At 45.2% G+C, this 26,488-nt stretch overlaps 1 protein-coding gene across 2 annotated transcripts in view; it reads right to left on the bottom strand.

The window, feature by feature from the left end:
* The window catches only part of DCP2 (decapping mRNA 2), a 94,164-nt gene that overhangs the window by 37,285 nt on the left and 30,391 nt on the right, over nucleotides 1-26,488 (bottom strand). For both annotated transcript variants that reach the window (XM_073624623.1, XM_073624624.1), the window contains exons 4-7: nucleotides 22,530-22,628; nucleotides 19,313-19,465; nucleotides 17,412-17,524; nucleotides 17,206-17,313 (exon numbers count right to left, since the gene is read on the bottom strand). In XM_073624623.1, the coding sequence (XP_073480724.1) occupies nucleotides 17,206-17,313; nucleotides 17,412-17,524; nucleotides 19,313-19,465; nucleotides 22,530-22,628 (473 nt within the window). The remainder of the gene's footprint in view (nucleotides 1-17,205; nucleotides 17,314-17,411; nucleotides 17,525-19,312; nucleotides 19,466-22,529; nucleotides 22,629-26,488) is intronic.

Here is a 26,488-nt window from a genome sequence, read left to right as displayed (position 1 = left end):
TTCATTCTCTTGAAGAAGCATCTTCAGCACTCTCACACATGGGATGACAGATGAGTCATAATGACTCACCTCTAGTGTCACTTCCTTTATGGGGAGGAATGTTCACCTGAATAGATGCTCACAGCTGACTTCTGTTCCAGCATTCTTTGCAGCATGTGAAGTGTTGAGTTCCATCATGTTGGAACAACCTGAATTAAGTTGTTTTTGGGTAGGGCAAGGTCTGCCTAAATGCACCTCAGTCGCTGCTTGGCAAGGACTGAATGATGAAAATGGTCTGCGCAACTTTTCAGCATGCCAATTATATCAAAGTTCTGACTTGGCAGACCATCATTTACCACAAGCTGCAGGGTGTGTGCCATGCAACTGAGGTCCGACACTTCAGCAAGCCTCATTCCTTTCACCATGTTTGCTCCGCTGTGTCGAAGCACAAGCATCACTCTGTCTTTTATTCCCCAGTCTTCAAGCATGCCTAGAAACATTTTCCTAATGTACTCCCCAGTGTGGGATCCTTGCATAATTTTTGTATTAAACACCAATTGCCTTTTTGTTCATCTGCTGTCAATGAAGTGGCATGTAAGACTCATTAGTGACCCTGTTGGTCCTGACTAGCAGTCAGTCGTGAATGAGAGCGAGTTGCCAGCATTCTCTGGTTGCAGCATAGCCTTTACTTTTTCAAGTACCTTTTGGTGAATCTTTCCCAGCATTTCGGTTCGGTAATACTTTTCACTCTTCAGTGGGTACCTTGGCTCAGCTATGGACATCAGCTTAAATCCAGAGTCAGATACCATTGTAAATGGCTGGTTATCAGTAAACGTCATCTCTGAGATTGCTTTGCCCAGCAGTTGGGATCTTCCACCCCAATTTAGCCACTTAGCTTTTTTTCTGAAACATATCTTTTATTGTTGTCTGGGATAGTGGTATTTCACTTTGTGATTCAGTTTGTTTTCTCTGTGCTTCATCATATAATTCAACATGATGAACTCTTAGATGGGCCCAAAGATTTTATACATTTTTGTTTTTTGCAGTTGTTGATCCCATGCTCACATTGTGCATGTGTTGCACACTGCTGCTTTCCTGGGGATGGTTGAGGAGACGAGAAATAATCCCAGACCACACTTTTACTTTTTTTCTCTGCATCCATCTGCTTTGAAACTTGAAAGCGTACAGATAAGGTTGAAAATGGCTGGCACCCTGCTCTGGGTGGGTGGCTGGATAGATGGCGCCCTACTGTGGGTGGGTGGGCTTGCTGGCCGGCGGCCCTGCTGCGGGTGGGCTTGCTGGCCGGCGGCCCTGCTGCGGGTGGGCTTGCTGGCCGGCGGCCCTGCTGCGGGTGGGCTTGCTGGCTGGTACCCTGCTGTGGGTAAATGGCTGCTGGCTGGCCTGGCACCTTGCTGTGGGTGGGTGGTGGCTGGCCTGGCTCCTTGCTGTGGGTGGGTGGGTGGTAGCTGGCCTGGCTCTTTGCTGTGGGTGGCGGCTGGCTGGTCTCTTGCTGTGGGTGGATGCTGGCTGGCCTGGCACCTTGCTATGGGTGGGTTTCCGCTGGCCGGCGTGTCCGACCGACTCTTCTCGTAGCGTGCACTGCAGTGAGGAGGCGAGGGAGGGCAGGACTCACTGTCAAACTCAGAACGTTTAGGCCCAGTGTACGGAGGCATAATGACGTTGTGTGCCCCTGCACACTGGGCCTGCAGTGCACCGGCGCAAACCTTCCAGGCTTCTGAGGCCCCCAAAAGGTGGCCGCGGCCCATGGAGACCAATATCGGTATAGTTTGCTACCGATACAGATTCTTCTAAGAATGTGGATATCGGCCCACAATATTCGGCCATACTGATAATCAGTCGACCCCTAGTCATGACACACTGGACGAGGGGCCGGGTGCACTTAAGCCAGAAGTGCAGGAAGTGCAACTGCTTTGAATATCTGTATACTATCAAATACCTAGTGCTGAAGCAGCTAGTAAGCGTATTATTTATTTGATTGGTTTTAATAATTATGATTTTTACGTGATGAGCCTCTTCTCTTTTAATGCACGTCTGAAAATTAGGGATACACAGAGAAGGAAGGGGGAGATCTGTACCGCTGCTGAAAACAAGCACATTTAGACCATTTTATTACTAAGGAGTCTTCTTATGGTTGAGTGTAAGTGGCCACTGGGTAATCCTAGGAGTGGTAAAAAGCATGATTATGTCCAACAAATAATAATAATATTACTTCAGCACTTGTATGGACATTGTGCACCATGTGTTTGAAAGACACCTTTGTTTCTCTCCCTATTAAAAGGTAAATCGAAAATGATGGACTTTTATATTTTTTAATGGCATATGTACTATTTTTATTAACTCCATGCAGAATATGGTGTTTAAGGTCCCTTGTAATTATGGCGTATTATGGTTATTTACTTTGGGTTGTATTAATGCACAATGACAAGACTTGATTTATTTTTTATCAGAGCGCACAATTATGGTATTATTTATTTTATACATTTGTGGTGCGAGTGCTGCATTAGTGATATGCAATGCAAAGTAAATGCCTGATTTATCAACAACATAGCATCAACAGATGGTTATGCTTGAATGCATGCCAATGCCATCTGCTGGAGAGGGTAAGCTGGTGTTTATCTAGTTATTCATTTAAACTCCTAAAAGATTGTTCAGAAAACAAGAGTTGCACAATCTGTATTTTTGTACATATATGGTTTTCAATGAAAGTATATCTGAAGCCAAAAAAAAAAAAGTTTAGACCCCTATATGTAATTTACTGCAGTCTGAGCCTGGGGGAGATTCACCCTCCCTTATTGTCCTGTGATCATTGTTGCTAGAAAATTGAGGTAAGAGAAAGGGAACCTGTAACCAGAACAGAAAATGAGGGGCAATCTTCCAATGGGAACACCTGTTCTAGCGACAACTAAGTGAGGGGTTCTCCTCACTCTGGAGAGACTTCCTCTCATTTCCTGTTGGATACAGGCAAGGCAAATCTTCTCAATTAGTATTTCACTCTCTCTTCCTCTCTCTCGGTAACATAAAATGTTGCGGTTATTCAGAGCTGCTAACTGAAAAAAGCCAGATCTCTTACCTAAAAATATTCAGCATCAGGCTGCCAAGTTAAAGTATAGCTGAACATCCCTTCCAGAGATTACAAAAAGAAATATCCAGATGTCCAAGTCAGGATATTACAAGTATGCATTTTGTCTGTATGGTCATGTTTTCTGAATGTCCAGTGGCAAATGCTACTGCAAAGGCCATTGTAAAAAGTGTTATCAGAAGTAGTTTGTAAGTACAGAGTGCCAGAATCTACAGAGAGTAACAGAGGAAATCGTTTTTATAAAAGAGTAAGAAACTAGAAAACTTTTGCCTGAATGTTTTCTTGCATTTTATCAAGCCCCTAAGGGGGTATTGGACTCTCTCCCTATGATATTTTGTTTGGGAATGTGTTACTTGCTTATATTTTGTCTCAGCAGCTGAAGTCCTCCATTCAGATCTCACAGAGAATGTTGCTGATCTTTTAAGGTTTTTGACAAACTAATTTATGGGTTTTCTCCCAAATTCCAAATCCTAAGTTTGGAAGGATCTAAAACTAAAGCCAGGTGACTTGTGGATTGTTAAGAGACATTTATATATAAGGAAATGTTTGAAGACTCAATACAGCATCTATTTCATTATTTCATGTACAGTTGTACAAAATTTGAAGGAAAAGGTCACTTGGATCCACACCAGACACTGCAAAAATGATTAAATTTAAGAAATCTCTGTGTTTGATTTGTTTCCCTATTGGAATTACAGTCTAGAATATTATTTGTTCAACTACTTTAATTGTATGGGATATATATATATATATATATATATATATATATATATATATATATATTTATTAGTGATTTGAAAAGTAGTTCAGCCATGTTGAAGTCATATTTGTATTGTGCACTTCTTCCATTTTATATAGCATTGTGTGTTTACATATGCTGATAAGTCAGCATGCCAACAATTAAGCTAGAAGGCCATTCTGGCCACAGGAGAGTACAGCCAGTACTCTGTAAACATGTCTTATCAATCGTTTTTCACAATGAAAAGTCATTTTGTAATGAAAAAATAGGATTTTTATAACAGCTTACCTGTAAAACCCTTTTCTTGGAGTGCATCATGGGACACAGAGCCTTAAGTAATTACTTAATGGGTTATAGGCCACCTTCAGGTGTTGATACTGGCTATACAAAATCAAGGAAGTTCACTCCCTATATAACCCCTCCTCCTTCCAGGAGCACATCAGTTTTTGTAGCAAAGCAATATACTTAAATCCCGAAACAGAGGGGAGGGACCTCTGTGTCCCATGATGTACTCCAAGAAAGGGATTTTACAGGCAAGCTGTTATAAAAATCCTATTTTCTCCATCGTACTTCATGGGACACAGAGCCTTAAGTAATTCCTAAATGGTACGTCCCATAGCAATGCTACTTGAGGTGAGTGAGACACATCCCGGAGGGTACCCCCCGACTTGAGGATCTATACTGCTGCCTGCAGCACACTGCGCCCGAAGGCAATGTCCTCATACTTCCTTAGGCCCCATTCACACTAGCGCGTTTTTTGATGCATTTTGCATTTTGCAGAAATGCACGGGAATTTTTTAATATGGGTTCCTATGGAACATGTTCACATCAATGCTTTTTTGTATCTCAGCGTTTTTGGAAAGGGTCGGGGACTTTTTTTCATGCAAAAAGCAGCGTTTTGCATGTAATGGTTTTCAATGGACAAGCATCAAAAACGCAAGTGCTGCGTTTTTGCAGCGTTTTTAATGCGTTTTTGCCGTTTTTTGTTTTTTATTTTTTTTATTTTTTTTTTTTTTTTGTAATTTTTTTTTTAAGACTGTAAAAAAAAAATGAAAAAAAAAAAAAAAAAAAAAAAAAAAACGCAAAACGCGGCAAAAACGCGGCAAAAACGCGGCAAAAACGCGGCTCAAAAACGTGGCAAGCATGAAAAAAAAACCTCCAAAAACGCTCAAAAGCAACATGCATAGGTGTGAATCGAGCCTCACATCCAGCTGATAAATTTTGTGAATGTATGCACTGAAGACCAAGTTGCAGCCTTACAGATCTGAGCCATGGAGGCCCAATAACGCACTGCCCAAGAAGCACCAACCACCCTAGTAGAGTGCGCCTTAACTTGAAAAGGGGGAATCTTACCCCTTAAATCATAAGTTTGAATTATCACTTGCCGAATCCATTTAGCGACAGTGGATTTTGACGCTGTCTGCCCTTTCTTAGGACCCTCTGGCAGAATAAATAAGACATCCATCTTACGAATCTGAGCAGTTGTCTTTAAATAGATTTTCACTGCTCTCACTACATCAAGACAATGTGACTTTTCTTCCCTGGAACATGGTTTTGGAAAAAACGATGGCAGGACAATATCTTGGTTCAGGTGAAAACCTGAAACCACTTTTGGCAAAAAGTCTGGATGAGGGCATAACACCACTCTGTCCTCATGAAAAATCAAACATGGCTCTTTACAAGAAAGAGCAGCAAATTCCGAAACCCTCCTTGCTGAGGATATAGCAACCAAAAATACCAGCTTCCTTGTCAGGACTAGGGGAATAGCCAAGCCGTTAAATTTAGAGACCGTAAGGAAGGATGGAATATCAGTTCCTGTGAGAGCAGATCGGGTCATAGTGGGAGGGACCATGAGCCCGCCACTGCCATCTTTACAATTTCTGCATACCATGACCTTCTGTGCCATGCTGGTACCACCAGAATTACCAGCTTTCTTTCCAGCTTGATCCTGCAAAGAAGTCGAGGCAGCAACTGAATAGGGGGGGAATGCATAGATCAGTGAGAACTGATCCCATGGGGTCACCAACGCATCCATTCCGCATGTGAGTGGATCTCTAGTTCTGGCCACAAAGTTGACTAACTTCATGTTGAACCTGGACGCTACGAGATCTACGTCCGGAGTCCCCCATCTTTGGCAAACAGCCCGAAATATGTCGGGGTGAAGAGACCATTCCCCTGGGAATAACTGCTGGCGACTCCAGTAGTCCGCCTGCCAATTCTCTACTCCCGGAATGAAGACTGCCGATAGGCACGGAACATTCCTTTCTGCCAAGAATATGGTTCACCTCTCTCTGCGCTGAGAGAATTTTGGTGCCCCCTTTTTGATCGATATAGGCCACAGCTGTGACATTGTCGGATTGAATCCTGACAGGACAATCCTGTAACCGGAAAGTGCAGGCCTTTAGAGCCAGACCCACTGCCCGAATCTCTAGGGTATCGATGGGCAAGGTTCTTTACCACTGTCCCTAGACAGTTGTCTTTTCTAGTACTGCTCCCCAGCCTGAAAGGCTGGCATCCATCGTTACCACTTTCCAGATGACTGGTCAGAATGATCTTCCTTTCAGCAGATTCTGGGTTAGTAACCACCAAGTGAGGCTTTGGGACACTCTTGGGGGCAGCTGCTTTGGCAAGTCTAAAGCTTGAATTGTTTTGTTCCAAGCAGACAGGATACTGTTTTGCAATAGTCTTGAATGAAACTGGGCATAGGGAACTGCTTCGAATGAAGCCATCATGGTTCCTAGCAACCTCATGCAAAGGCGAATGGAGGGATCGCCATTTGACCTGACAATCCGCACCAGCTCTCTTATGGAGTTGATCTTTGCCTGAGGCAAGAAAACCCTTTCCTGGGCTGTGTCTATGATCAGACCCAAGTACTCCAGCCTCTTTAGCGGTATTAGGGAGGTTTCTCTAGGTTGAGAATCCAAACCAAACTTTCCAGATAATTGGTTGTAGTGCGTACACTTTGCTCCAAATGAGCCATCGACTGATCTGTTAGCAATAGATCGTCTAGGTACACTACGACTGTTATGCCCTGTGCACTTAACCTGGCTAGAGGTGGGACCAGCACCTTTGTGGACACCCAGGGTCCTGTGGCTGGCCCGAAGGGCAGGGCTATAAACTGGAAATGCCGCTGTTCTAATTTGAACCGCAGAAACTTTTGATGAGCGGGAAATATAGGGACATGCAGATATGCATCCCTGATGTCGATTGTTGCCAGAAGTTTCCCTCCTAGAAGGATAGAAACTACTGACATCGTCTCCATGCGAAAGAAGCAGATCTTCAGGAACTGATTTCGATTTCTTAGATCTAGAATGGGTCTGACGTCTCCATTTGGTTTTGGTACCATGAAAAGATTTGAATAAAACCCCAGACCTTGCTCTTTTGTGGGGATCCGTATGATCGCCCTTTGAGATATTAATCGGTCTAGTGCCTGAAAGAGATTGTCTTTTCTCTGGATCTTTGGGAACGCTTGACCTCAGGAAGCGAGACGGTGGAAAGTCCCGAACTTCCATCTTGTACCCCAGCGTTACCGTGGAGATGACCCATCTGTCCTGAATTTCCTCTTTCCAGACTTCTGAAAACTGCAGAATTCTTCCCCCCACCTTGATGAGGGGGGTTGCCTCTTCATGATGAGGCTTTAGGATTCTGCTTTGCAGGTTTCTGACCCCCTTCTTTTGAGCCTGGGTTTGACCCTGAGGTTTTCCTCTAGAGTCTGACAGCGGAGGCCGTCGCCACTGCCTAGAGGCGGAAGCCCTGGGCGCAGGGGTAAGCGCCCGTTTAAATGAAGGGCGTTTATAGTTTCTTTTGACTGGCAAAAGAGTACTTTTCCCACTAGAAATTGCTTGGATATATTTGTCCAAATCTTCTCCAAATAGCCGGTCCCCATGAAAAGGGAACCCAGTTAGGAGGTTTTTACATGGTGCTTCAGCTGACCAATTTTTTAACCACAGGATTCTACGCATATGCATAAGCGTAAGGCGGGACGCCTGGTGAATAGAATCTTTGATGGCATCTATGGCAAAGCATAATGCTTTTGGTAGTTCAGTGAAATCCCAAGCTTGTTGTGCAGGAAGCTCTCTAAGGGCCTGTTTAAATTGGTCCTTTAGGGATTGTCAGTCACCTATTGCAGCGACTGCAGCCTGAGTAACGGCACCTGCCATGGAAAAAGAAGATTTGAACAGGGATTACAACTTTTTATCTGTTGGATCCCTAAGCATTTGTGCATCGTCTATAGGACAAGTTAGGCTTTATTCACATTGGCACACAGCGTCAACTGCTGGCATTTTCCATTTTTTGGAGAATTTCTCCTCCAGGGGATAGAGAATGGAAAATCTTTTAGGAGGGAGAAAATTCTTATCCGGGTGATCCCATTCAGAAAAATATAAGCTGTTCTAGTAACGCATGTGCAGGAAACGTATGCAGAGGCTGAGAAGGTTTTAAGGAACCCAAGGAAGAAACCAAGCTTTCAGGAGACTGCGTTAGGGGCAGCATGAAAGTGGAACGAACCATCTCTGTAAGAGTTTGTATCAGCAATTTCTCAGATTGTGAGGCTGAAAAAGGTTCATCTACTGTTATTTCCTCCAAAGAGGAATCATCGGTTTGTTTTTCCTCCTGATCGACTGAGGGTAATAACTCATCCTGAGCCCACTGTTCCCCTTGCAAAGGTGCTGAAGTGGGGGAGGGGGATCTAGCATGCTTGCTATCCATTTGAACGGAGGATGCGATTAAAGCCGCTAATCTTCCTTCCAGACCCTGCAGGGAGGAGGAAAGGACAGTCACGTATTCAGGGGCTGAGATGTGAGAAGCAGCTGCACCATCAATTTGTTCCAATGACTTACCCTGGCTCGCCATAACTGGTAATTCAGGGGAGGGTGACAGCATGGAAATGCGACTCGAGATCCTAATGAGGGGTGAAACCTTTACTTTTTTGGTTTTTGTGGTGTCTTTTTTGGTAGCCCTAAGTGCAAAAACAGAGGCACTATACAAATTGCACTTAATCGCTGAAAATAGTCATGACATTTAAAGCTGCTATAAAGTTCAGCCTAGTGCTGGGAAAAAGGTGTCCTTCCTGTATCAGGAATGCCAGTTTGCAACCCGTACATGTCCCACAGCTCCTGTGTCCTTGTGTCGCAGGCTGCTTGTCTCTTCCTCATCAGCCGAGGAGAGACTGTCACAGCTGCTGATTTTAGCCTGCCGTGCATCCATGTGGACATTCACGGCACCGCGTTTAGGCCCCACCCCCTCCTAGAAAAATTCCGCCTCTTTTTATATGTAAATTGTTTCCGCGCCTGTGTGCAGGGTTTTTCGGATCCCAGGCCCAACACGAGGAGGGGGGAGGGGAGGCAGAGACCCATCCAGCAGTAGGCACAGACAATAGTAAAAACAGCCACAGTAAAACAACTTAGCAGTATTAGCGGGACCTCCGCACCCCTCCACCGCGGGGGGGGGGGGGAATGTAAGGGGGGTACAGCACTGATGTCCCCCTAACCCTCTGGTCCCATCAGGGGGGAGAAAGAAAACATTTTTGCTGATTTTTTTTTACTTTGAAAAGTCTCCCTCCACACGCTGCTGCAACCAGACACGGACTGAGCTTTACAGTGAAGACAACAGTTAGGTATGTGCATAGACTCCCTCTAGTGGACAATTAAGGCATGAAAACATTTTTTCTCTAATGAAGAAATACATAGGCGTTTTTAATACCCAAATTTCTTCCCTTACCTTACCTTATCCCCGCCGCAGGATTTGCTGAATTAACAAACAATCCAAACTTCACCCATCACGGCGGGCAGCGTTTAGCAAACCTTCAAGGACCGGGTCCCTAATAATGGAGTTCCAACTCCCTTGGACCTGTAAAAGCACCCCACAAGGAAAGCTAGGGAATGTAACAAGAGCGAAGTCCTGGGTTCCAAGCCCTTCAAAAAGAGGCATTACAGGCAAAACCTTGTGCTTTGGATACGGGGCCCCAGGTACATCCAGGTGCCACTAAGGCCTTTTAGGCCTTAGTGGCACTTTGGATGGATCTAGTCTTTATGGAGGCTATTTAAATCCAGCATGGATCCCTCCTGGAGCTCCTCAGAGCACATCTTCACTCATGACCAACACCTTAGACACTGGCGAAAAAAATGATGTGCTCCTGGAAGGAGGAGGGGTTATATAGGGAGTGAATTTCCTTGATTGGGTATAACCAGTGTCAACACCTGAAGGTGGCCTATAACCCATCAAGTAATTACTTAAAGTGGAAGTAAACCCATCCACAAAACAGTTTAATTTTCGGCACGTGGCAGAAATGTAACACTCCCATTGGTTGTGCTCTCAACCAAACTGTCAAACCATCCAAAGCCCGGTGTCATAACTGATCACATGTGCAGCAACACGGAAGTTGTAGAATAAATGGAGGCAAAGATGGCAGCTTCCTTGGCAGAAAATGATAGGGGGGTTTACTTAGGCTCGATTCACACAGGGGCAACACGACTTCAACGCGACTTTGCAACACGACTTCAACCGGACTTCAACACGACTTGTGGATCCGACTTTCAATGAACGGGGATCCGACTTGGATCCCCGCCACTGTGTTTGGTATGAATCTTAAGGGGGAACTCCGCGCCAATTTTTAAATAAAAATCCGGCATGGGTTCCCCCCCCCAGGGGCATACCAGGCCCTTGGGTCCGGTATGGATCTTGAGGAGAACCCCCCTACGCCGAAAGGACGGCGTGGGGGGGTCCCCCCAATCCATACCAGACCCTTATCCGAGCACGCAGCCCGGCCGGACAGGAATGGGGGTGGGGACGAGCGAGCGCCCCCCCCCCCTCCTGAACCGTACCAGGCCGCATGCCCTCAACATGGGGGGGGTTGGTGCCTTGGGGCAGGGGGGCGCGCTGCGGCCCCCCCACCCCAAAGCACCTTGTCCCCATGTTGATGAGGACAAGGGCCTCTTCCCGACAACCCTGGCCGTTGGTTGTCGGGGTCTGCGGGCGGGGGGCTTATCGGAATCTGGGAGCCCCCTTTAATAAGGGGGCCCCCAGATCCCGGCCCCCCACCCTATGTGAATGAGTATGGGGTACATGGTACCCCTACCCATTCACCTAGGGGAAAAAAAGTGTCAATAAAACAAACAGTACACAGGTTTTTTAAAATAATTTATTAGGCAGCTCCGGGATCTTCTTCCGACTTCGGGGGTCCTCTTCCGACTTCGGGGGTCTCTCCGCCGTCTCCTCCCGGTGTCCGCATCTTCTGCCGGCTCCTCCGCTATCTTCTGCAGCTCAATTGCTAGCGGTGGTCCGGACTTCTGCCTTCTTCTTTTCTTCCAGAGATGTTGACACGACGCTCTCTCCAGCTGGAATGGTCTCTGAACGCTCCGCAACGGACTTATATAGGCGGTGACCCCGCCCCCTTATGAGGTCACTGTCCCAGGGCATGCTGGGGCTGTGCCGTCATAAGGGGGCGTGGTCATCACCCGGTGACCACGCCTCCTAAAACGTCACAGACCCAGCATGCCCAGGGACTGTGACGGCATAAGGGGGCGGGGTCACCGCCTATATAAGTCCCTTGCAGAGCGCACAGAAACCATTCTGGCTGGGGAGAGCGTCGTGTCAACATCTCTGGAAGAGAAGAGGGAAGAAGATGATCCAGAGGTCCGGACCACCGCTGGCAAAAGAGCGCCAGAAGATAGCGGTGGAGCCGGCAGAAGATGCGGACACCGGGAGAAGACGCCGGAGAGACCCCCGGAGTCGGAAGAAGATCCCGGAGCTGCCTAATAAATTCTTTTAAATACCTGTGTACTGTGTTTTTTATTGACGCTTTTTTCCCTAGGTGAATGGGTAGGGGTACCATGTACCCCATACCTATTCACATAGGGTGGGGGGCCGGGATCTGGGGGCCCCCTTATTAAAGGAGGCTCCCAGATTCCGATAAGCCCCCCGCCCGCAGACCCCGACAACCAACGGCCAGGGTTGTCGGGAAGAGGCCCTTGTCCTCATCAACATGGGGACAAGGTGCTTTGGGGTGGGGGGGGCCGCAACGCGCCCCCCTCCCCCAAGGCACCAAACCCCCCATGTTGAGGGCATGCGGCCTGGTACGGTTCAGGAGGGGGGGGGGCGCTCGCTCGTCCCCACCCCCATTCCTGTCCGGCCGGGCTGCGTGCTCGGATAAGGGTCTGGTATGGATTGGGGGGGACCCCCCACGCCGTTTTTTCGGCGTAGGGGGTTCTCCTCAAGGTCCATACCAGACCCAAGGGCCTGGTATGCCCCTGGAGGGGGAACCCATGCCGGATTTTTATTTAAAATTTGGCGCGGAGTTCCCCATTTGAGCACAAGTCGCATGCCGAAGTCGGATCATGCGAGACGGCGATCCGACTTCAATGATAGTCAATAGGCTGAAGTCGGATCAAAGTCGGATCCAAGTAGTACAAGGAGTACGCTCTGAAGTCGGAGCGACTTCAGTAGTGTCTATTAAGACGCTCCCATGCACTGTAATGTGAATCTCTTTCTGGGGCGACTTGGGGCGACTTGAGGGCTTACAAGTCGGATCCCAAGTCGCGGTAGTGTGAACCGAGCCTTACACTTTAAGGCTCTATGTCCCATGATGTACGATAAAGAAACTTGCTCAGCTATTATATTCTCCACAATGGAGTTTTGCCTCTTCGGCCAGGACTACCTCCACCTAAGCATGTGGAGGTTCCAGGTTAAAAGGTGATAGCAGGTATGGTTATTGATCAAAATATTGATCAAAAGAGGAGATTGTAAAGGAAATGTGTAAGTTCTGTATATAATTGTATTCTGTTTTGTATGTATTGCACACTGCCCTCACTGTGCACACGACACCAATAATGTTTTCAGTACATGTTTGCATTCTTTGGAGTCCTGATTAGAATTAGCCTGCCTGTGTTACACCCCTTGTTACCATACAAGTACAATTGTAATATTAATGCAATACCTACGTAATCATGTGTATAAAAACCTTCAAATTGCCTCATAATAAAGCAAAACAGTTATTTGGAAAGATGCAGAGTGCATCTTTTGTGTCTGTTCCCTACTGCAGTAGTTATTAATTTGGAACCACTAATCAATATGAGGATAGGAGTTGCCTATCAATAAAATTTCATGTTAGTATACAGGCTGTGTTCTGGCAGCAGGACAGGGTTGGCCCTTTGAACAAAATCGAGTCAGCATGAGCACTGCTCAGTCATTCACAGGAAGCTTTGTATTTTCTATAGAGGCAGGGGATAACATCACAATCTGCACCTCAACCAAAGAAAGCTTTGTATTCATTTAAAAAATACAAAGCTTCCTCTGAAAAGAGCAGCACTCAGTCCAAATCAATTTTGTTCCGAGAAGTTCCCATCCTGCTGTGGAAAACATCGCTGCATAGTGTACGTAGCTGAGGCTACATACAGTGCTGACAGCCACTGTATGTGTTGATGAAAGAAATAGTTTGTTGAGACCAGCTTGGTCCAAACTAACTATTTAAAAGTGGTTGTAAACCCTTACATATACCCAGTGAAGCAACTGGCCTCAGGTGATACACAGAGATGAAACAAATCATCCTACATAAGTTGTACCCGTTTATCTACATCTGTCTTTCCCCTACACCTATTCAAAGTGCAGATTTTACACAGGATCTCTCAGCTCTGAAAAGCAGGGGGCGGAAAGCTGAAGTTACATCAGTGAAGAGAGCTCTGAGAGACGATTGGATACACCGCCCTTCACACAGCTCATAGGAACAGAGGTGAGGTGGCCAATATGCTGAAGGTCCCTCGCCACCACCATTTTTCTCCTGGTGTCAGGAAAACTCATCAAAAGTGAAACATTCTAATAGCAACAAAGCAGCAGACAGAAATTACACTTAGTGCTCTGGGTTGAGACAAGCACATGCATTGGGGTTCTCAGCTCCTGTCCTCAGGACCCACTAACAGGCCAGATTTTAAGTATTACCTTGGGGAGATGCAGACTAGAATACTGCAATCACTTAGCAGCAAATGATATCACCTGTGACGTATTTCAGTTATCTTGAAAACCTAGCCTGTTAGAGCAGTGTTTCTCAACTCCAGTCCTCAAGGCGCCCCAACAGGTCATGTTTTCAGGATTTCCATTATTTTGCACAGGTGATTTGATCAGTTGCACTGCCTTAGTAATTACCACAGCCTTTTCAAATCTGAGGGAAATCCTGAAAACATGACCTGTTGGGGCGCCTTGAGGACTGGAGTTGAGAAACACTGTGTTAGAGGGTCCTGAGGACAGGTGTTGAGAACCACTGCGATAGAGGGATATGCTCTGTTCATATTTCATGTCTGAGGTTTACAACCAATTTAAAGTGCACTAAAACATGGAGTTAGGCTTTAAGTGCTGTCAGACAACGAGCATTGCTCCCCTCTTCTGGGATACTTTCTAGGGGTTTTATGCTTTACCTGGCACAGATCCATGAATTTTGTTCACTGTCCCATCCATTTGACATCAATAAGTATTAGAAAATAAGTAAAAGCAGAACCCTGACCCAAAGAAATGTTAATACCAGGCTCAGGAATCACCCAAGCCACTGAGAAAATATAAATTAATAAATATGCCTGGCAACCATCTAACTACACAATACACAGCAAAGTTTTAGTGGAATTGCTATAAAACCTAAATTGTGTACATAAAAAAAAAAAAGAAAAATCTGTTTTCCTTGCCAATTACATGAGATATGTAGGGTCTGTGTAAGGTCAGCATTTGGCATTAGAAAAAAAAATCAGGGGGGTACATGCGTGCAGCTCTCCAAGATGGCCACTTAGCTGAGGAGCTGCACACAACCAGCATTGCACAGCTAATGACGCCCAGAGGGATCCGACAGACTCCTTCAGGAGGTGGGGAGCTTCTGAAAGTACCCCCGCTTGTTCAGATGGCAAGTGGAAGGGAGAGGAGAGCCTGATCCAAACCCCCGCCAGTCACACGCTCCATGGCTGAAGCAAATAACATGGTGGCCACAGCTCTCACACAGCCACACGACAGGGATACGGGGAGCATGAAGGATAGACAGCATACCGCCTGTGAGTAAATTGCCCTGCGGAAAAATTCCCCAACCTCTACTGATCTTGCATGGGCATTTGTCTGACCCCATACCCATCACTAGGGGAACTCAACAGGGATGTCCACCATCTTCATTAATATTCCCCATTGCTATTGAAACGTTAGCAATACCATTGAGCCTGGGTTCACACTGCTGCAGTGCGAGACACCGCATGTAATTTGCACAGGAATTGCAGCACATTCCTGTGCAAATTACATGCAGTGTGTCTTGGGTGCGATTTGAGCCATGGATTTGTATGGCTCAAATCGCACCGCTTACACATCAAACTGGGGCAGGACCCTTTTTTTATCCGCACCCGAGTCGGATCACATGGGTGTTCGCACCCATGCGATCAGATTCTGCAAATCACGCTGCGTTTTGCAAATCGATTGCGGGGTGTCGTTAACTTAACATACACGCCACAATCAGTTTGCACGGATGGGTTGCAATTTAGATGCGGTGTAAAATCTGCAGCAAATTTGCACTGCAATCAGCGTGAACCCAGGCTTAGAGACAATCCTGATATTAAGGAAGTTAGGTGCAAGTCTAGGATGCATAAAATGTGTGCCATTTTCAGAATATCTACTACTATTTGTAACTATCCCTTTGATGACTCTAAATGTCTATGGCCTTGAAAGTCAACGTACCTCTCAATGTCCTTGCTAGGCTCAAAGATCACTATCTTTTTCAATGGCAGGATGTTTCACTTCCATATTTAGGAGTACATCTCTCACTTTTTTTCAACTATACCACCTTAATTACCTGCCTCTATTTAGATGACAGGAAACAGAGTTCACCAAGTGGTCCCTACTTGACCTTTCTTGGTTAGGGCAGCTGCATAGGGTTAAAATAATTATCCTATCGAAAGTCCTATATCTTTTTTGCTCTTTACCCATAGCAGTCAGCCATCCTGACTTATTGCGTTTTCAATCAAAGTTGATCCAGTATATTTGGGAACAGAGAGGACATAGATTTGCGAAGATTTTATATACTTCCAGGTCCCATGGTGGGTTGGAAGCCCCTAAACGACGGCTTTATTATCAGGCTACGCAATTTACACAATTATCGGTGGTCTATTCTAAATCTGAACAGCCGGATTGAGTATCAAATGGAAAGGCAAGCTATCCAAACTTTTACTATTGATTTTGTGATATGGCAATCTCCTAAAGCCCGCTCCTTCTGTTATAGCACAGACACTATCACAATCCCTTGTATTATGGGATAAATTGCAGACTCATGAAAGTGTATTATGTAAGTTCGTCCCCCCTCAGCCACTAATATTCCCAAATTCCTTCCAGGTATGGAAGCGAAGGCATTCCAATAGTGGCTAGATAAAGGCCTCTATAGTTTAGAGCCCTATATTACCCCAACAGGACCCTTTAAGGGATTGTAAACTCTCTTTTTTTTTTAATAACAAACATGTCACACTTACCTCCACTGTGCAGTTAGTTTTGCACAGAGTGGCTCCAATCTACCTTTTCTGGGACCCCTTTCTGGTGGCTTTTCCCCGCATTGAGTGTCCACCTTGGAGAAGGCTCTCCTATGGTGAACACCCATGCAGGCGCGCTCCCGAGTACTGCATCTGTGTCCATTCACACAGAATGCAGGACTCGGGCCCGCCCCCCGACTCCACGTCATTGGATTTAATTGACAGCAGCGGGTGCCAATGGCTGTGCTGCTATCAATCTATCCAATCAGGACACGAGACACCGGCTAGATCTGGTGTGCCTGGACGGAAGATGACAGCTTTCAGGTAAGTAAAACAGGGGGGCTGGGGGGCTGCAGCACTACAGGTTTTTCACCTTAATGCATAGAATGGAACAGGTACCCATTCCATAGGTCCTCTTACCTACTTCCGGGAGGCGGGGTCACGGGGCCATCTGTCAGAAGTTCGGCCCCCCTCCTCCGCCATCAGAAAGCGCAGCTTGCTTCACGCATGCACAGTAGGGAATCGGCTGCGAAGCCGAAAGGCTTCACTGTTGGGTTCCCTTATTGGCAATGGTGGCGGCTGCACCCGACCCGACGATCGGCTGCGGTGCCGACATTGCGGGCTCCCTGGACAGGTAAGTGTCCATATGTTAAAAGTCAGCAGCTGCAGTATTTGTAGCTGCTGACTGTTAATTTTTTGTGGTGTGGGCGGACCTCCGCTTTAAAACTCTATCCTATTAACGCTATGTCATTTTCTGATCTTTCTTTACTCCTATGTACTGAGTATGCATCCCCCTAAGCATCCATACAAAATTGTAATTTTGACTTCTGCCCTTTAATGTTTTATACCGATTTATTTTCTACCTGTTTTAATATTAAACAAAGAAAATAAAAATCAGTACAACTGTAATGACTTACTTTGATTTTTCCCCATTAGGTTTGGATGGTGTGCTTCCAGCTGAAACAAGTCCATTATCACTGTCAGAGGAGTCACCCAGTCTTCGTTGAAGCCAATCTCTTAATGGTCTGTAAAAGAATAAGTGTAAGTATGAATCTTTAGTCTAAATTGACTACATAATGTAAATAAAGTAATCACAATTGACAAACTGGTGTTCAATACTTGCCTTATAAATGGTATGACCATAAAGAACTTGTTAGGAGCTAATCCTAATTTTGATTTGGGAGTCATGTCATTCTTATGGCAAGGCAGTTTTTCAATTGGAAACCATTCAATGTTCTACAAGAAAAGAACAATGTTTTAGGGAGGTCTTCACAGAGCAAATTCTGCTGATGATTGGCAAGGATGTCGTACTCAGAAGCTAGACTCCAATAATTTTTGTTTTTTTTTAACAGAACAGCTGTGCAACTCTAAAAAGTTACTGCTACTTGGCTTAGACACACGGCTGAAAACTGCCTCTACCCTACCACAGATATGACTTTGCAGGGGAGTCATAGACTGAAATAGGGCACTGTGATGGGCAGTGAGAGAGGGAAGGGGGGCATGACTGTGATGGGGGGGCTGTGATTGCAAGGGATACTGTAAAATAAAGGGGACTGTTCTGTAAAGAGACACTGCAATCATTACAGTGCAGTCCCCTTTATATCAAAGTACGCCCTTTACAATGCAGTCCCCGTTACATCAAAGTGCAGCTCCCAGCACAGAGACTAGGCTCTCACCGTGAGCCCCGGGTCTTGTATGAATGATCGGGATCCGGGACTCCCGGTACCCAGTCACCTGATGATGCCGGTGAGGGCCTCTGATCGCCAATCACAGTGACCAGTCACCGTGCAGCCTGCCCCTGTGTTTTCTTTCTCCTGTGAATGGAGCGAGAGAGAGATACATTGCATCTTTCTCTCCTTGCAGGGGAGAAAGATGTAAACTAGCAAAAGTGTGTAAAAAATAAATAAACTACCACATACTTCAAAAATGTGTGACCCATGTCTTAAACCAGGGTGGTGCCCAACCCCCAGGCCACGGACCAGTACCAGTCTGTGGCCTGTTGATGGCCAGGCTGCGCAGTGGGAAGTGACTAGCGACTGTGGTCCCGACAGGACTTTCACAGACCGCAGTTGCCACTCGCCTTCTGCTGTGCCACTGAGCCCGTGTCTCTTCTCCCAGGACTACTGCTGTCTGTGTCATCCTATCAACAAGGCAGGGAGTGGGAGGAGCTGGCGATCTGCTCAGGAGAGCGGGAGTCTTTCATATTACAAGCGGGCAATCGCCCACTGGTTTACATAATTTTTAGCAGCTCCCACCTTCCATCCAAATCTCCAGCCCTTGCCCTGCTGACAGGTTGACATCGGCGGCTGGGGGGGTCCAGAAGAAGACACACGGCTAAAAACTGCCTATACCCTGCCACAGGTAGGACTGTGCAGGGGAGACAGAGACCGAAATGGGGCACTGTGATGGGCAGTGAGGGAGGAAAGGGGGACAAGACTGCAAGGGGCACTGTAACAGCGGGGCTGTGATTGCAAGGGACACTGTGATATAAAGGGGACTGCACTGCAAAGGGACACTGCAATCATTACAGTGCCCCTTTACAGTGCAGCTCCCAGTACATCTTCATGCTCCTTTACTGTGCAGCCCCTGTTACATTCATGTAAAGGGCACTGTAATGTAAAGGAGAACTGTATTGTAAAGAGGGGCTGTGCTGTGAAAGGGAATGGAAGACATCGTGGGACTGCTTCAAAGGGGGAACTGTGATGTAAAGGGGGATGGTGGACAATCTAAAGGGGGTTGTGGTGTTAAAGGGGGCCAAGGACAGACTCCGTGAATATCCAGTCCATACCACCGATCCCTGGAAAAATTGGCTGCCACAAAACTGGTCCCTGGTACCAAAAAGGTTTGGGACTGCTGTTCTAAACCTATAAACATATAATTTTCCCCGCCCCTATTTCCTAAGTCCTGTGCGGAGTTTCTTAATATTTCATCTTTTATTCATGTTTATTATGTCAATTAGTACACACAGCTAAATCTGGTCAGCAAGTCAATCTAATTGTTCTAATAAAGTATCAAGCAACTTACTCTTATTTCTCTCCTTGTTTTTGGGTTAAATTTTGTGTCTTTTGAGACTCCAGGAATGATATATAAACGAGCCAACTGATCATTGATCTTCAGCTCAATATAATCAGTATTGCACATGCGATCTTTGATATCAAAGCCTGTCTCTTCAAGCACCTGAAACAGATCAGCATTTGATAAACCAACATTAAGTCAGATGGAAAACACATTCTAAAGCATCAATCGTACAACAAGAATGAAAATCTCAACAAAGTACACAAGTCTTTTAATTTGAATACATTTTTCTGCTTCATTCCCCATCTTTAAGGCCCCTTTCACACGGGACGGATCCGTGTTGATCCGCCCCGTGTTTATCCGCTGCTCAGCGGGGATCGCTCCGCTTTCCCCAGCTGAGCAGGCAGATGACAGGGTGGGACCCGCACCGCCCTGTCAGATCTCCGCTCTCCCCTATGGGGGATCGGAGGAACACGGACCGTCTGTCCGTGTTCCTCCGATCCGCTCTGCAGACGGATAGAAAAATAGGATTTTCTTCCGTCCGCAGAATCGGACGAGAGCGGAGGCGGACGACATCGGGTGTTAGCGGATGTACATCCGCTGACACCCGCTATCCCATAGGGATGCATGTATGTCCATATTTCATCCGAAAACGGATGGATGAAATACGGACATACTGTCCGCATGTGTGAAAGGGGCCTTAGGGTACAACCGAACCCTCAGATTACACAGCTGTTCTAAAAATCTAAAGAAAATTGTGTGATCAGATTGTAACTAGTGTTGCTAGCTTAATAGCTAAAGATTGGTTATTGTTTTAGGCATAACTATCAGATGTGCTATGGGTCAATGCTTCTAAAAACTACTTTCAGTCTGCACCAACATTTAAAGAGACCTGTCACCAACTTAAAAAAATGCATATAAAGACATAGAAAATTAAAGTTTTCTAAAAGCTTCCTTGCAGTGTGTTTCTCTTTTCCATTTTTTTTTCACTTGCAATGTGCCTATGAATGTGCTACAAAAGTGAGTCAATCTCTTAGCACAGCCCCCTCCGACCTTGCACACCACAGCCTTCTCCTCTCCTGGGAGTACCTAATTACTGTCTGTGCTCCCTCTCCCACCTCCTTACATAAGCTTTTAAAGCGGAGTTCCAGGGTTATTTTTTTTTATATAAAAGTCAGCAGCTACAAAAAGTTTAGCTGCTGACTTTTAATAAACAGACACTTGCCTGTTCCACGGTCCAGCGATGCGGCCGCATGGAGCCCCGCTCCTCTCACTCTTCTCGGCGCATCTATTGGAACTGTGGGCACCCGGCCGTGACAGCTTGCGGCTTTACGGACGAGCGCACACTGCGCATGCGCGAGTCGCTCTGCCCTCTTCCAGTGAAAGGCAATCTTCTGGGACCTGTCACGTGTCCCAGAAGATTGCCGAAAGGGGGGACGCCAAGGTGAAAGGAGGAGTCGCCTAGGCGGACCGTAGGCGGAAGGAGGAAGGGGGGCAGGAAGTCTCTCTCTAAAGTAGTCACCCACTCTCCCCCCCTCCAAAAAAAATTACACCCTCTTTTCCACCCACTTTTGGGTGGGACTCCGCTTTAATTAGCTGCTGGAAAAGGAACAAAGGGTAATTCTATAGAGTACCACTTGAGCAACAGTTCTGAATCTGCTAGTGCTGCTGAAATCATATGAAAGATGGTGGTGCCCAGCAGCAGTTTTAGGCCTTTTGAATCTCTACATAAGGGATGCTTTTACAGGTAAATAAATACACATATAATATTTGAAGATATTTTTGCAATGAGTATTCTGGTGACAGTGTATTTAACCACCTCAATACCAGGCCGATTCTGACACTTCTCTCCTACATGTAAAAATCATCATTTTTTTGCTAGAAAATTACTCAGAACCCCCAAACATTATATATGTTTTTTTAGCAGACACCCTAGGGAATAAAATGGCGCTCACTGCAACTTTTTATCTCGCACGGTATTTGCGCAATAATTTTTCAAACGCTTTTTTTTCGAAAAAAAAACGGTTTCATGAATTAAAAAATAACAAAAACAGTAAAGTTAGCCCAATTTTTTTGTATAATGTGAAAGATGATGTTACACTGAGTAAATAGATACCTAACATGTCACGCTTTAAAATTGCGCACAATCATGGAATGGCGCCAAACTTCATAACCTAAAAATCTCCATTGGCGACGCTTTAAAAATTTTTACAGGTTACCAGTTTAGTGTTACAGAGGAGGTCTAGTGTTAGAATTGTTGCACACACTCTAACGCACGCGGCGATATCTCACATGTGTGGTTTGAGCGGCATTTACATATGTGGGCGGGACTTACGTGTGCGTTCGCTTCTGAGCGCGAGCTACCGGGGACAGGGGCGTTTTAATGTTTTTTTTTTTTTTTTTTTTATTTCTACACTTTTTTTTTTTATCACTTTTATTCCTATTACAAGGAAAGTAAACATCCCTTGTAATAGGAATCTATGCGACAGGTCCTCTTTATGGAGAGATGCGGAGTCAATAAGACCCCACATCTCTCCTCCAGGCTGGAAAGCATGAGATCGCGGAAAATTTTTTTACCGGGTATTTTCGGGTACCCGGGCGTGACGTAATAACATCGCGCCCGGACCTCCGGCGGTCATAGAGATGACTGGTGACCATCTGGTCACCAGTCATCTCTATCCTCCTCATCCGGCCGATTCACTCTCCGGGCTCCCGATGGCACGGGAGAGCGCGGGGAAGCACCGGATGGCGGCGGGAGGGGGGGCGTCCCCTCCCGTCGACTATAAGAACGATCAAGCGGCGGAACTGCCGCTATAATCGTTCTTATCATGCACAGAATCGCTGGCTGAAAAGAATGATATCTGAATGATGTCTGTAGCTACAGGCATCATTCAGATATCACCCCACAAACACAAGGACGTTTATATACAGTGGCCGGTTTTAAAGTGGTTTTTAACAACTTGAGTACTAGCCTGTAACACCCTTCATTACCAGGGCATTTTAAAATTTTCAATGCTGTGATAATTTGACTGACAATTACTTGGTAGTGCAATAGTGTACACAATTATTTTTCATAACTGGATAATGCCAGTATCCAACTGAGCTTATGGAATTATTTTCTTTTTTTCTTGGAATAATGCTTTACACTGTAAACGTGGCACCTAATGTTTCAGGTGAGCTCATGAGATATATTTGTGTAGAACTTTTATGGATGAGAGAAACATACCTCTCTTGCAGCACAGTCATGTGGAGCCTCCTCTTTATTCACTTTCCCTTTAGGAAAGCCCCAGCCAGACTTTGCTAAATAACCCTGGACAAGCAGAACCTACAAAACCATAAATGCTTGTTAATGGAAAAATACAGGTTGAAAACCAAAGTTCTTAGTTTGTGTTCACCATTCATTTCGAAACAAAGAATACTGCTTTGTTACATCCCGGGGATGTGTCATTGACAACTGCATTTGACCTGCCTAAAGCAAGTTTCGTAATCACATAGATCTGTAAAGGGAATGCAAAACCCATCTGTAGCAAACAAAAAATCTGTCAACACAGGCCCTAAGTGGGTTGGCAGGGGGAGGTAGGGGAAGGCGGTCTTTGCAGGGACATTGTCACTCTGCGTTGCATGGACAAATGTTTCTTTTAATACTAAAATTATACTATTTTTTAAGTTTTTCCCTTCCAATCATATTTTTTTGTATGCATTTAAAAAAGGAAGCAAAAAATGCTCGCGTTCCACTTTGACCAGAGATCATTTTAAAGGACCCAGAGTTAATGTAGATATAAAGATTACATGTTATAAAATTCTGGGATATTATTTTCCTTTTTAATGCTGTATATTTTTTTAAATTCTAAAAACATTTACAGTGCCTTGAAAAAGTATTCACACCCCTTCAAATTTTCCACATTTTGTCATGTTACAACCAAAAACGTAAACGCATTTTATTGGGATTTTACGTGATAGACCAAACACAAAAGTGGCACATATTTGTGAAGTGGGAGGAAAATGATAAATGTTTTTCAAACTTTGTGGCGTGTATTTGCCCCCCTGAGTCAAAACTTTGTAGAACTACCATGTGTTGCAATTACAACTGCAATTCTTTTTGGGTATGTGTCTACACTAGAGTGATTTTTTTTGCCCATTCTTCTTCGCAAAATAGCTCAAGCTCTGTCAGATTGGATGAAGAGCATCCGTGAACAGAAATTTCAATTCTCAAGTGGATTTAGGTCTGGACTTTGCACCATTCTAACGCATGAATATACTTTTATCTAAACCATTTCTGGCTCTGGCTACATTTTTAAATATATAAACAGTAGAAGTGTGAACCTAGTAGAGGTCTTGTGGATAGCCTATTTAAAGAACTGAGACACAGTATGGAAAAGCAGCTAAGGGTGTGGTGGGATGTAGCCACATTGGAGAAATATATCGCAGAGGAAAAAAAAAAAAAAATCACACCAAGGAGACTTAGATGGGATATCTCCCCAAATGATGGAGTCAATGATAAAGATCTAATGGAAGAATGGTATAGATTCTTTAATCAAAGTGAAATAGACCTGTCATCACACAAAATAGTTATTAGAAGACAGTTCAAGTTAAAACACATGGAAGCAGAAGTACTCCTAATAAAGGAGCAGCTACTCCCATTTACAGACTCCAAAGAATATAAAGAAAAAGATTAGTCTCCAGGGAGCAGTTAAAAAAATATGACAAGGAAATACAACAAAAGAAACAGAAAACATTTCGTAGAGATGTGTTGGACTACAGAAACCAACAGGTTTACAAATGGCAGGCTGATGAGAATTATAATGAAGGAGACAAAAATATTTCAATGACGTAAGAATCAAGAGACCCTTCATTGGAAAGAGAAGTAGAATGGAATGAAACCAGGCCGCATACACCAAAACACCAACACCCGTGCAGAGAAGAGAAAGAAGACCCACACACAGAAGAGAGGAAAGAACACCCACGCATAGAAACTGAATATATCAAAGTACCAATACAATATATCAAGACACCATCATGCAAACACCCCAAGAACACCCAGAATCCAAGAAACCCCAACAGATATTCTCAACTCAGACAAGCATATCGGGATTCCCCATATAGGGAACCTCATTACAGGAGAGATTTTTTTCCCAGGGGACACAGTGGAAGACCACCAAGACCAAGGTGAGGTTTCGAACCACACAGACCCCCTCCCAGGAATCAGAATTGGGAGCCCCCAAGAAATCAAGGGTGGCAAAATACATGAAAGCCTCCAAGACCTGGACATATGGGACAGAGAGAAGTCAATTGGGAACAAGAGAGACACCAACGGGACGACAAACGAGAGAAACCCCGGAGACCCCAAAGATGGGTAAGAGAAAACAGGCCAGAGGCAAACGAGGGGGGACAAAGAAAAAGAAGGAGAGAATATTAGGGAGTGGAATTTTTAATTTAAGCAATGTTATTTTCAACGAGACAGAAATGAAGGCACTAGACTTAGGTTTGAAATATGCACCAGACAAAGATCTGGATACATTTGAAGTGTATATAGACTTACAAAAATTTATCAGAAAATGAAATAAAGAAATTCTTTGCCTCTAAAAAGGAGGGACAAACAAAAACAAGTAGTACACAATTTAAACATTCCCAACGGAGGAAAAACTCCACTTTCAACCCTAAGACAAAGAATAATGAAAGTCTAGAGGTTTTTAAAAAGATGGTAGAGGAAGATATTAATAAATTAAAGCTGGGGGGAAGCTAAGGAACAAGTACATGTGAAGGAAGGTGAAACAGGGTGCACAGATGCAAATCTAATGGAAGCACAGTCAGAGGAGCTGGAAGATGACAATGGGGATGAGGACACTGCACAGCCTACACTAGCTGAGATCCTGAGAGCAGTTATTAAATGTACTGCCTCAGTTAATACACTGCAAGAATGCTTTGGTGGTCTAAAGGAGGAAGTGTCCCTGATAAGACAGGATCTGCAAAAGATCAGAGAAAGAACCACTGCTGCTGAAAGTAGGATCAGTGACACAGAAGATAAGATTCCCCCTCTGATCAGAGACTCACAATATAATACTAGGATGGTTGCAGCTGTTGATCAACGCACTGATGACCTTGAAAACAGAATGAGACGAAATAATGTACGTATTGTGGGTCTCCCTGAGGACCTGGAGGGTAGAGACCCCACAGACTTTGTGGAGAGAGGTGTTTGGAAAGGAGGTATTTACACCACTATATGCTGTAGAAAGAGCTCACAGAGTCCCCCTAAGGCACCTGCATCCAGGACACCCCCCTCGTCCCATACTGGCATGAATGCTACATTACAGGGATAGAGAGATCATCCTGCGCTTGGCCCGGGAGAGGCAAAACGTCCAGTTTAAACGAGGCTTGCATCTCATTCTATCCTGACTTTGCATCGGATGTACAGAAAAGAAGGGCCTGTTTCACTGAGGTCAAGAAAAGACTGCAGAAATTACAAGCGCCTTGCTATGCTATATCCGGTGAGACTCCGTATCACTGCAAGAGGCCAGACCCACTTCTTTGAAAAGGCAGCTGATGCCTCTGCGTGGTTGGATGCAAATAAGAATGCTTTTCGTCAAGCCAGAAGACCAGCGGCTGAAGGAGGATTGACCTGCTCAGGGCCTTGTAGTGTTCTTTGCATCCATAAGCCCAGAAATTACCCTGTTTGAATGATGCCTTATGCCGCGTACACACGAGCAGACTTTCCGGCATATTTGGTCCGGTGTAGCGGAGTCCGTCGGACAATTCGATCGTGTGTGGGCTCCAGCGGACTTTGTTTTCTCAAAAGTTTGACGGACTTAGATTTGAAACATGTTTCAAATCTATCCGACGGACCCAAGTCCGGTCAAAAAGTCAGCTCGTCTGTATGCTAGTCCGACGGACAAAAAACGACGCTAGGGCAGCTATTGGCTACTGGCTATGAACTTGTTTTAGTCCAGTCGTACGTCATCACGTACAAATCCGTCGGACTTTGGTTGATCGTGTGTAGGCAAGTCCGTTCATTCGTAAAGTCCGTCGTAAAGTCAGTCGTAAAGTCCGTCGAAAAGTCCGTCGAAAAGGCCGTCGAAAAAAAAAAAAAGAAACAAAAAGGTGGGACTTTATATGAAACATGCACTCCGGGAGATGACACGATAACCATGAATATGGCAGGTACCCAAAATACAACAGAACAAAAAATGT

Source organism: Aquarana catesbeiana, linkage group LG01 (genome assembly GCF_042186555.1).
Source record: "Aquarana catesbeiana isolate 2022-GZ linkage group LG01, ASM4218655v1, whole genome shotgun sequence".
In the NCBI taxonomy this organism is placed as follows: domain Eukaryota; kingdom Metazoa; phylum Chordata; class Amphibia; order Anura; family Ranidae; genus Aquarana; species Aquarana catesbeiana.
Note: the sequence above shows the minus strand (reverse complement) of the source record. Positions and strands in the feature narration are given on the sequence as shown.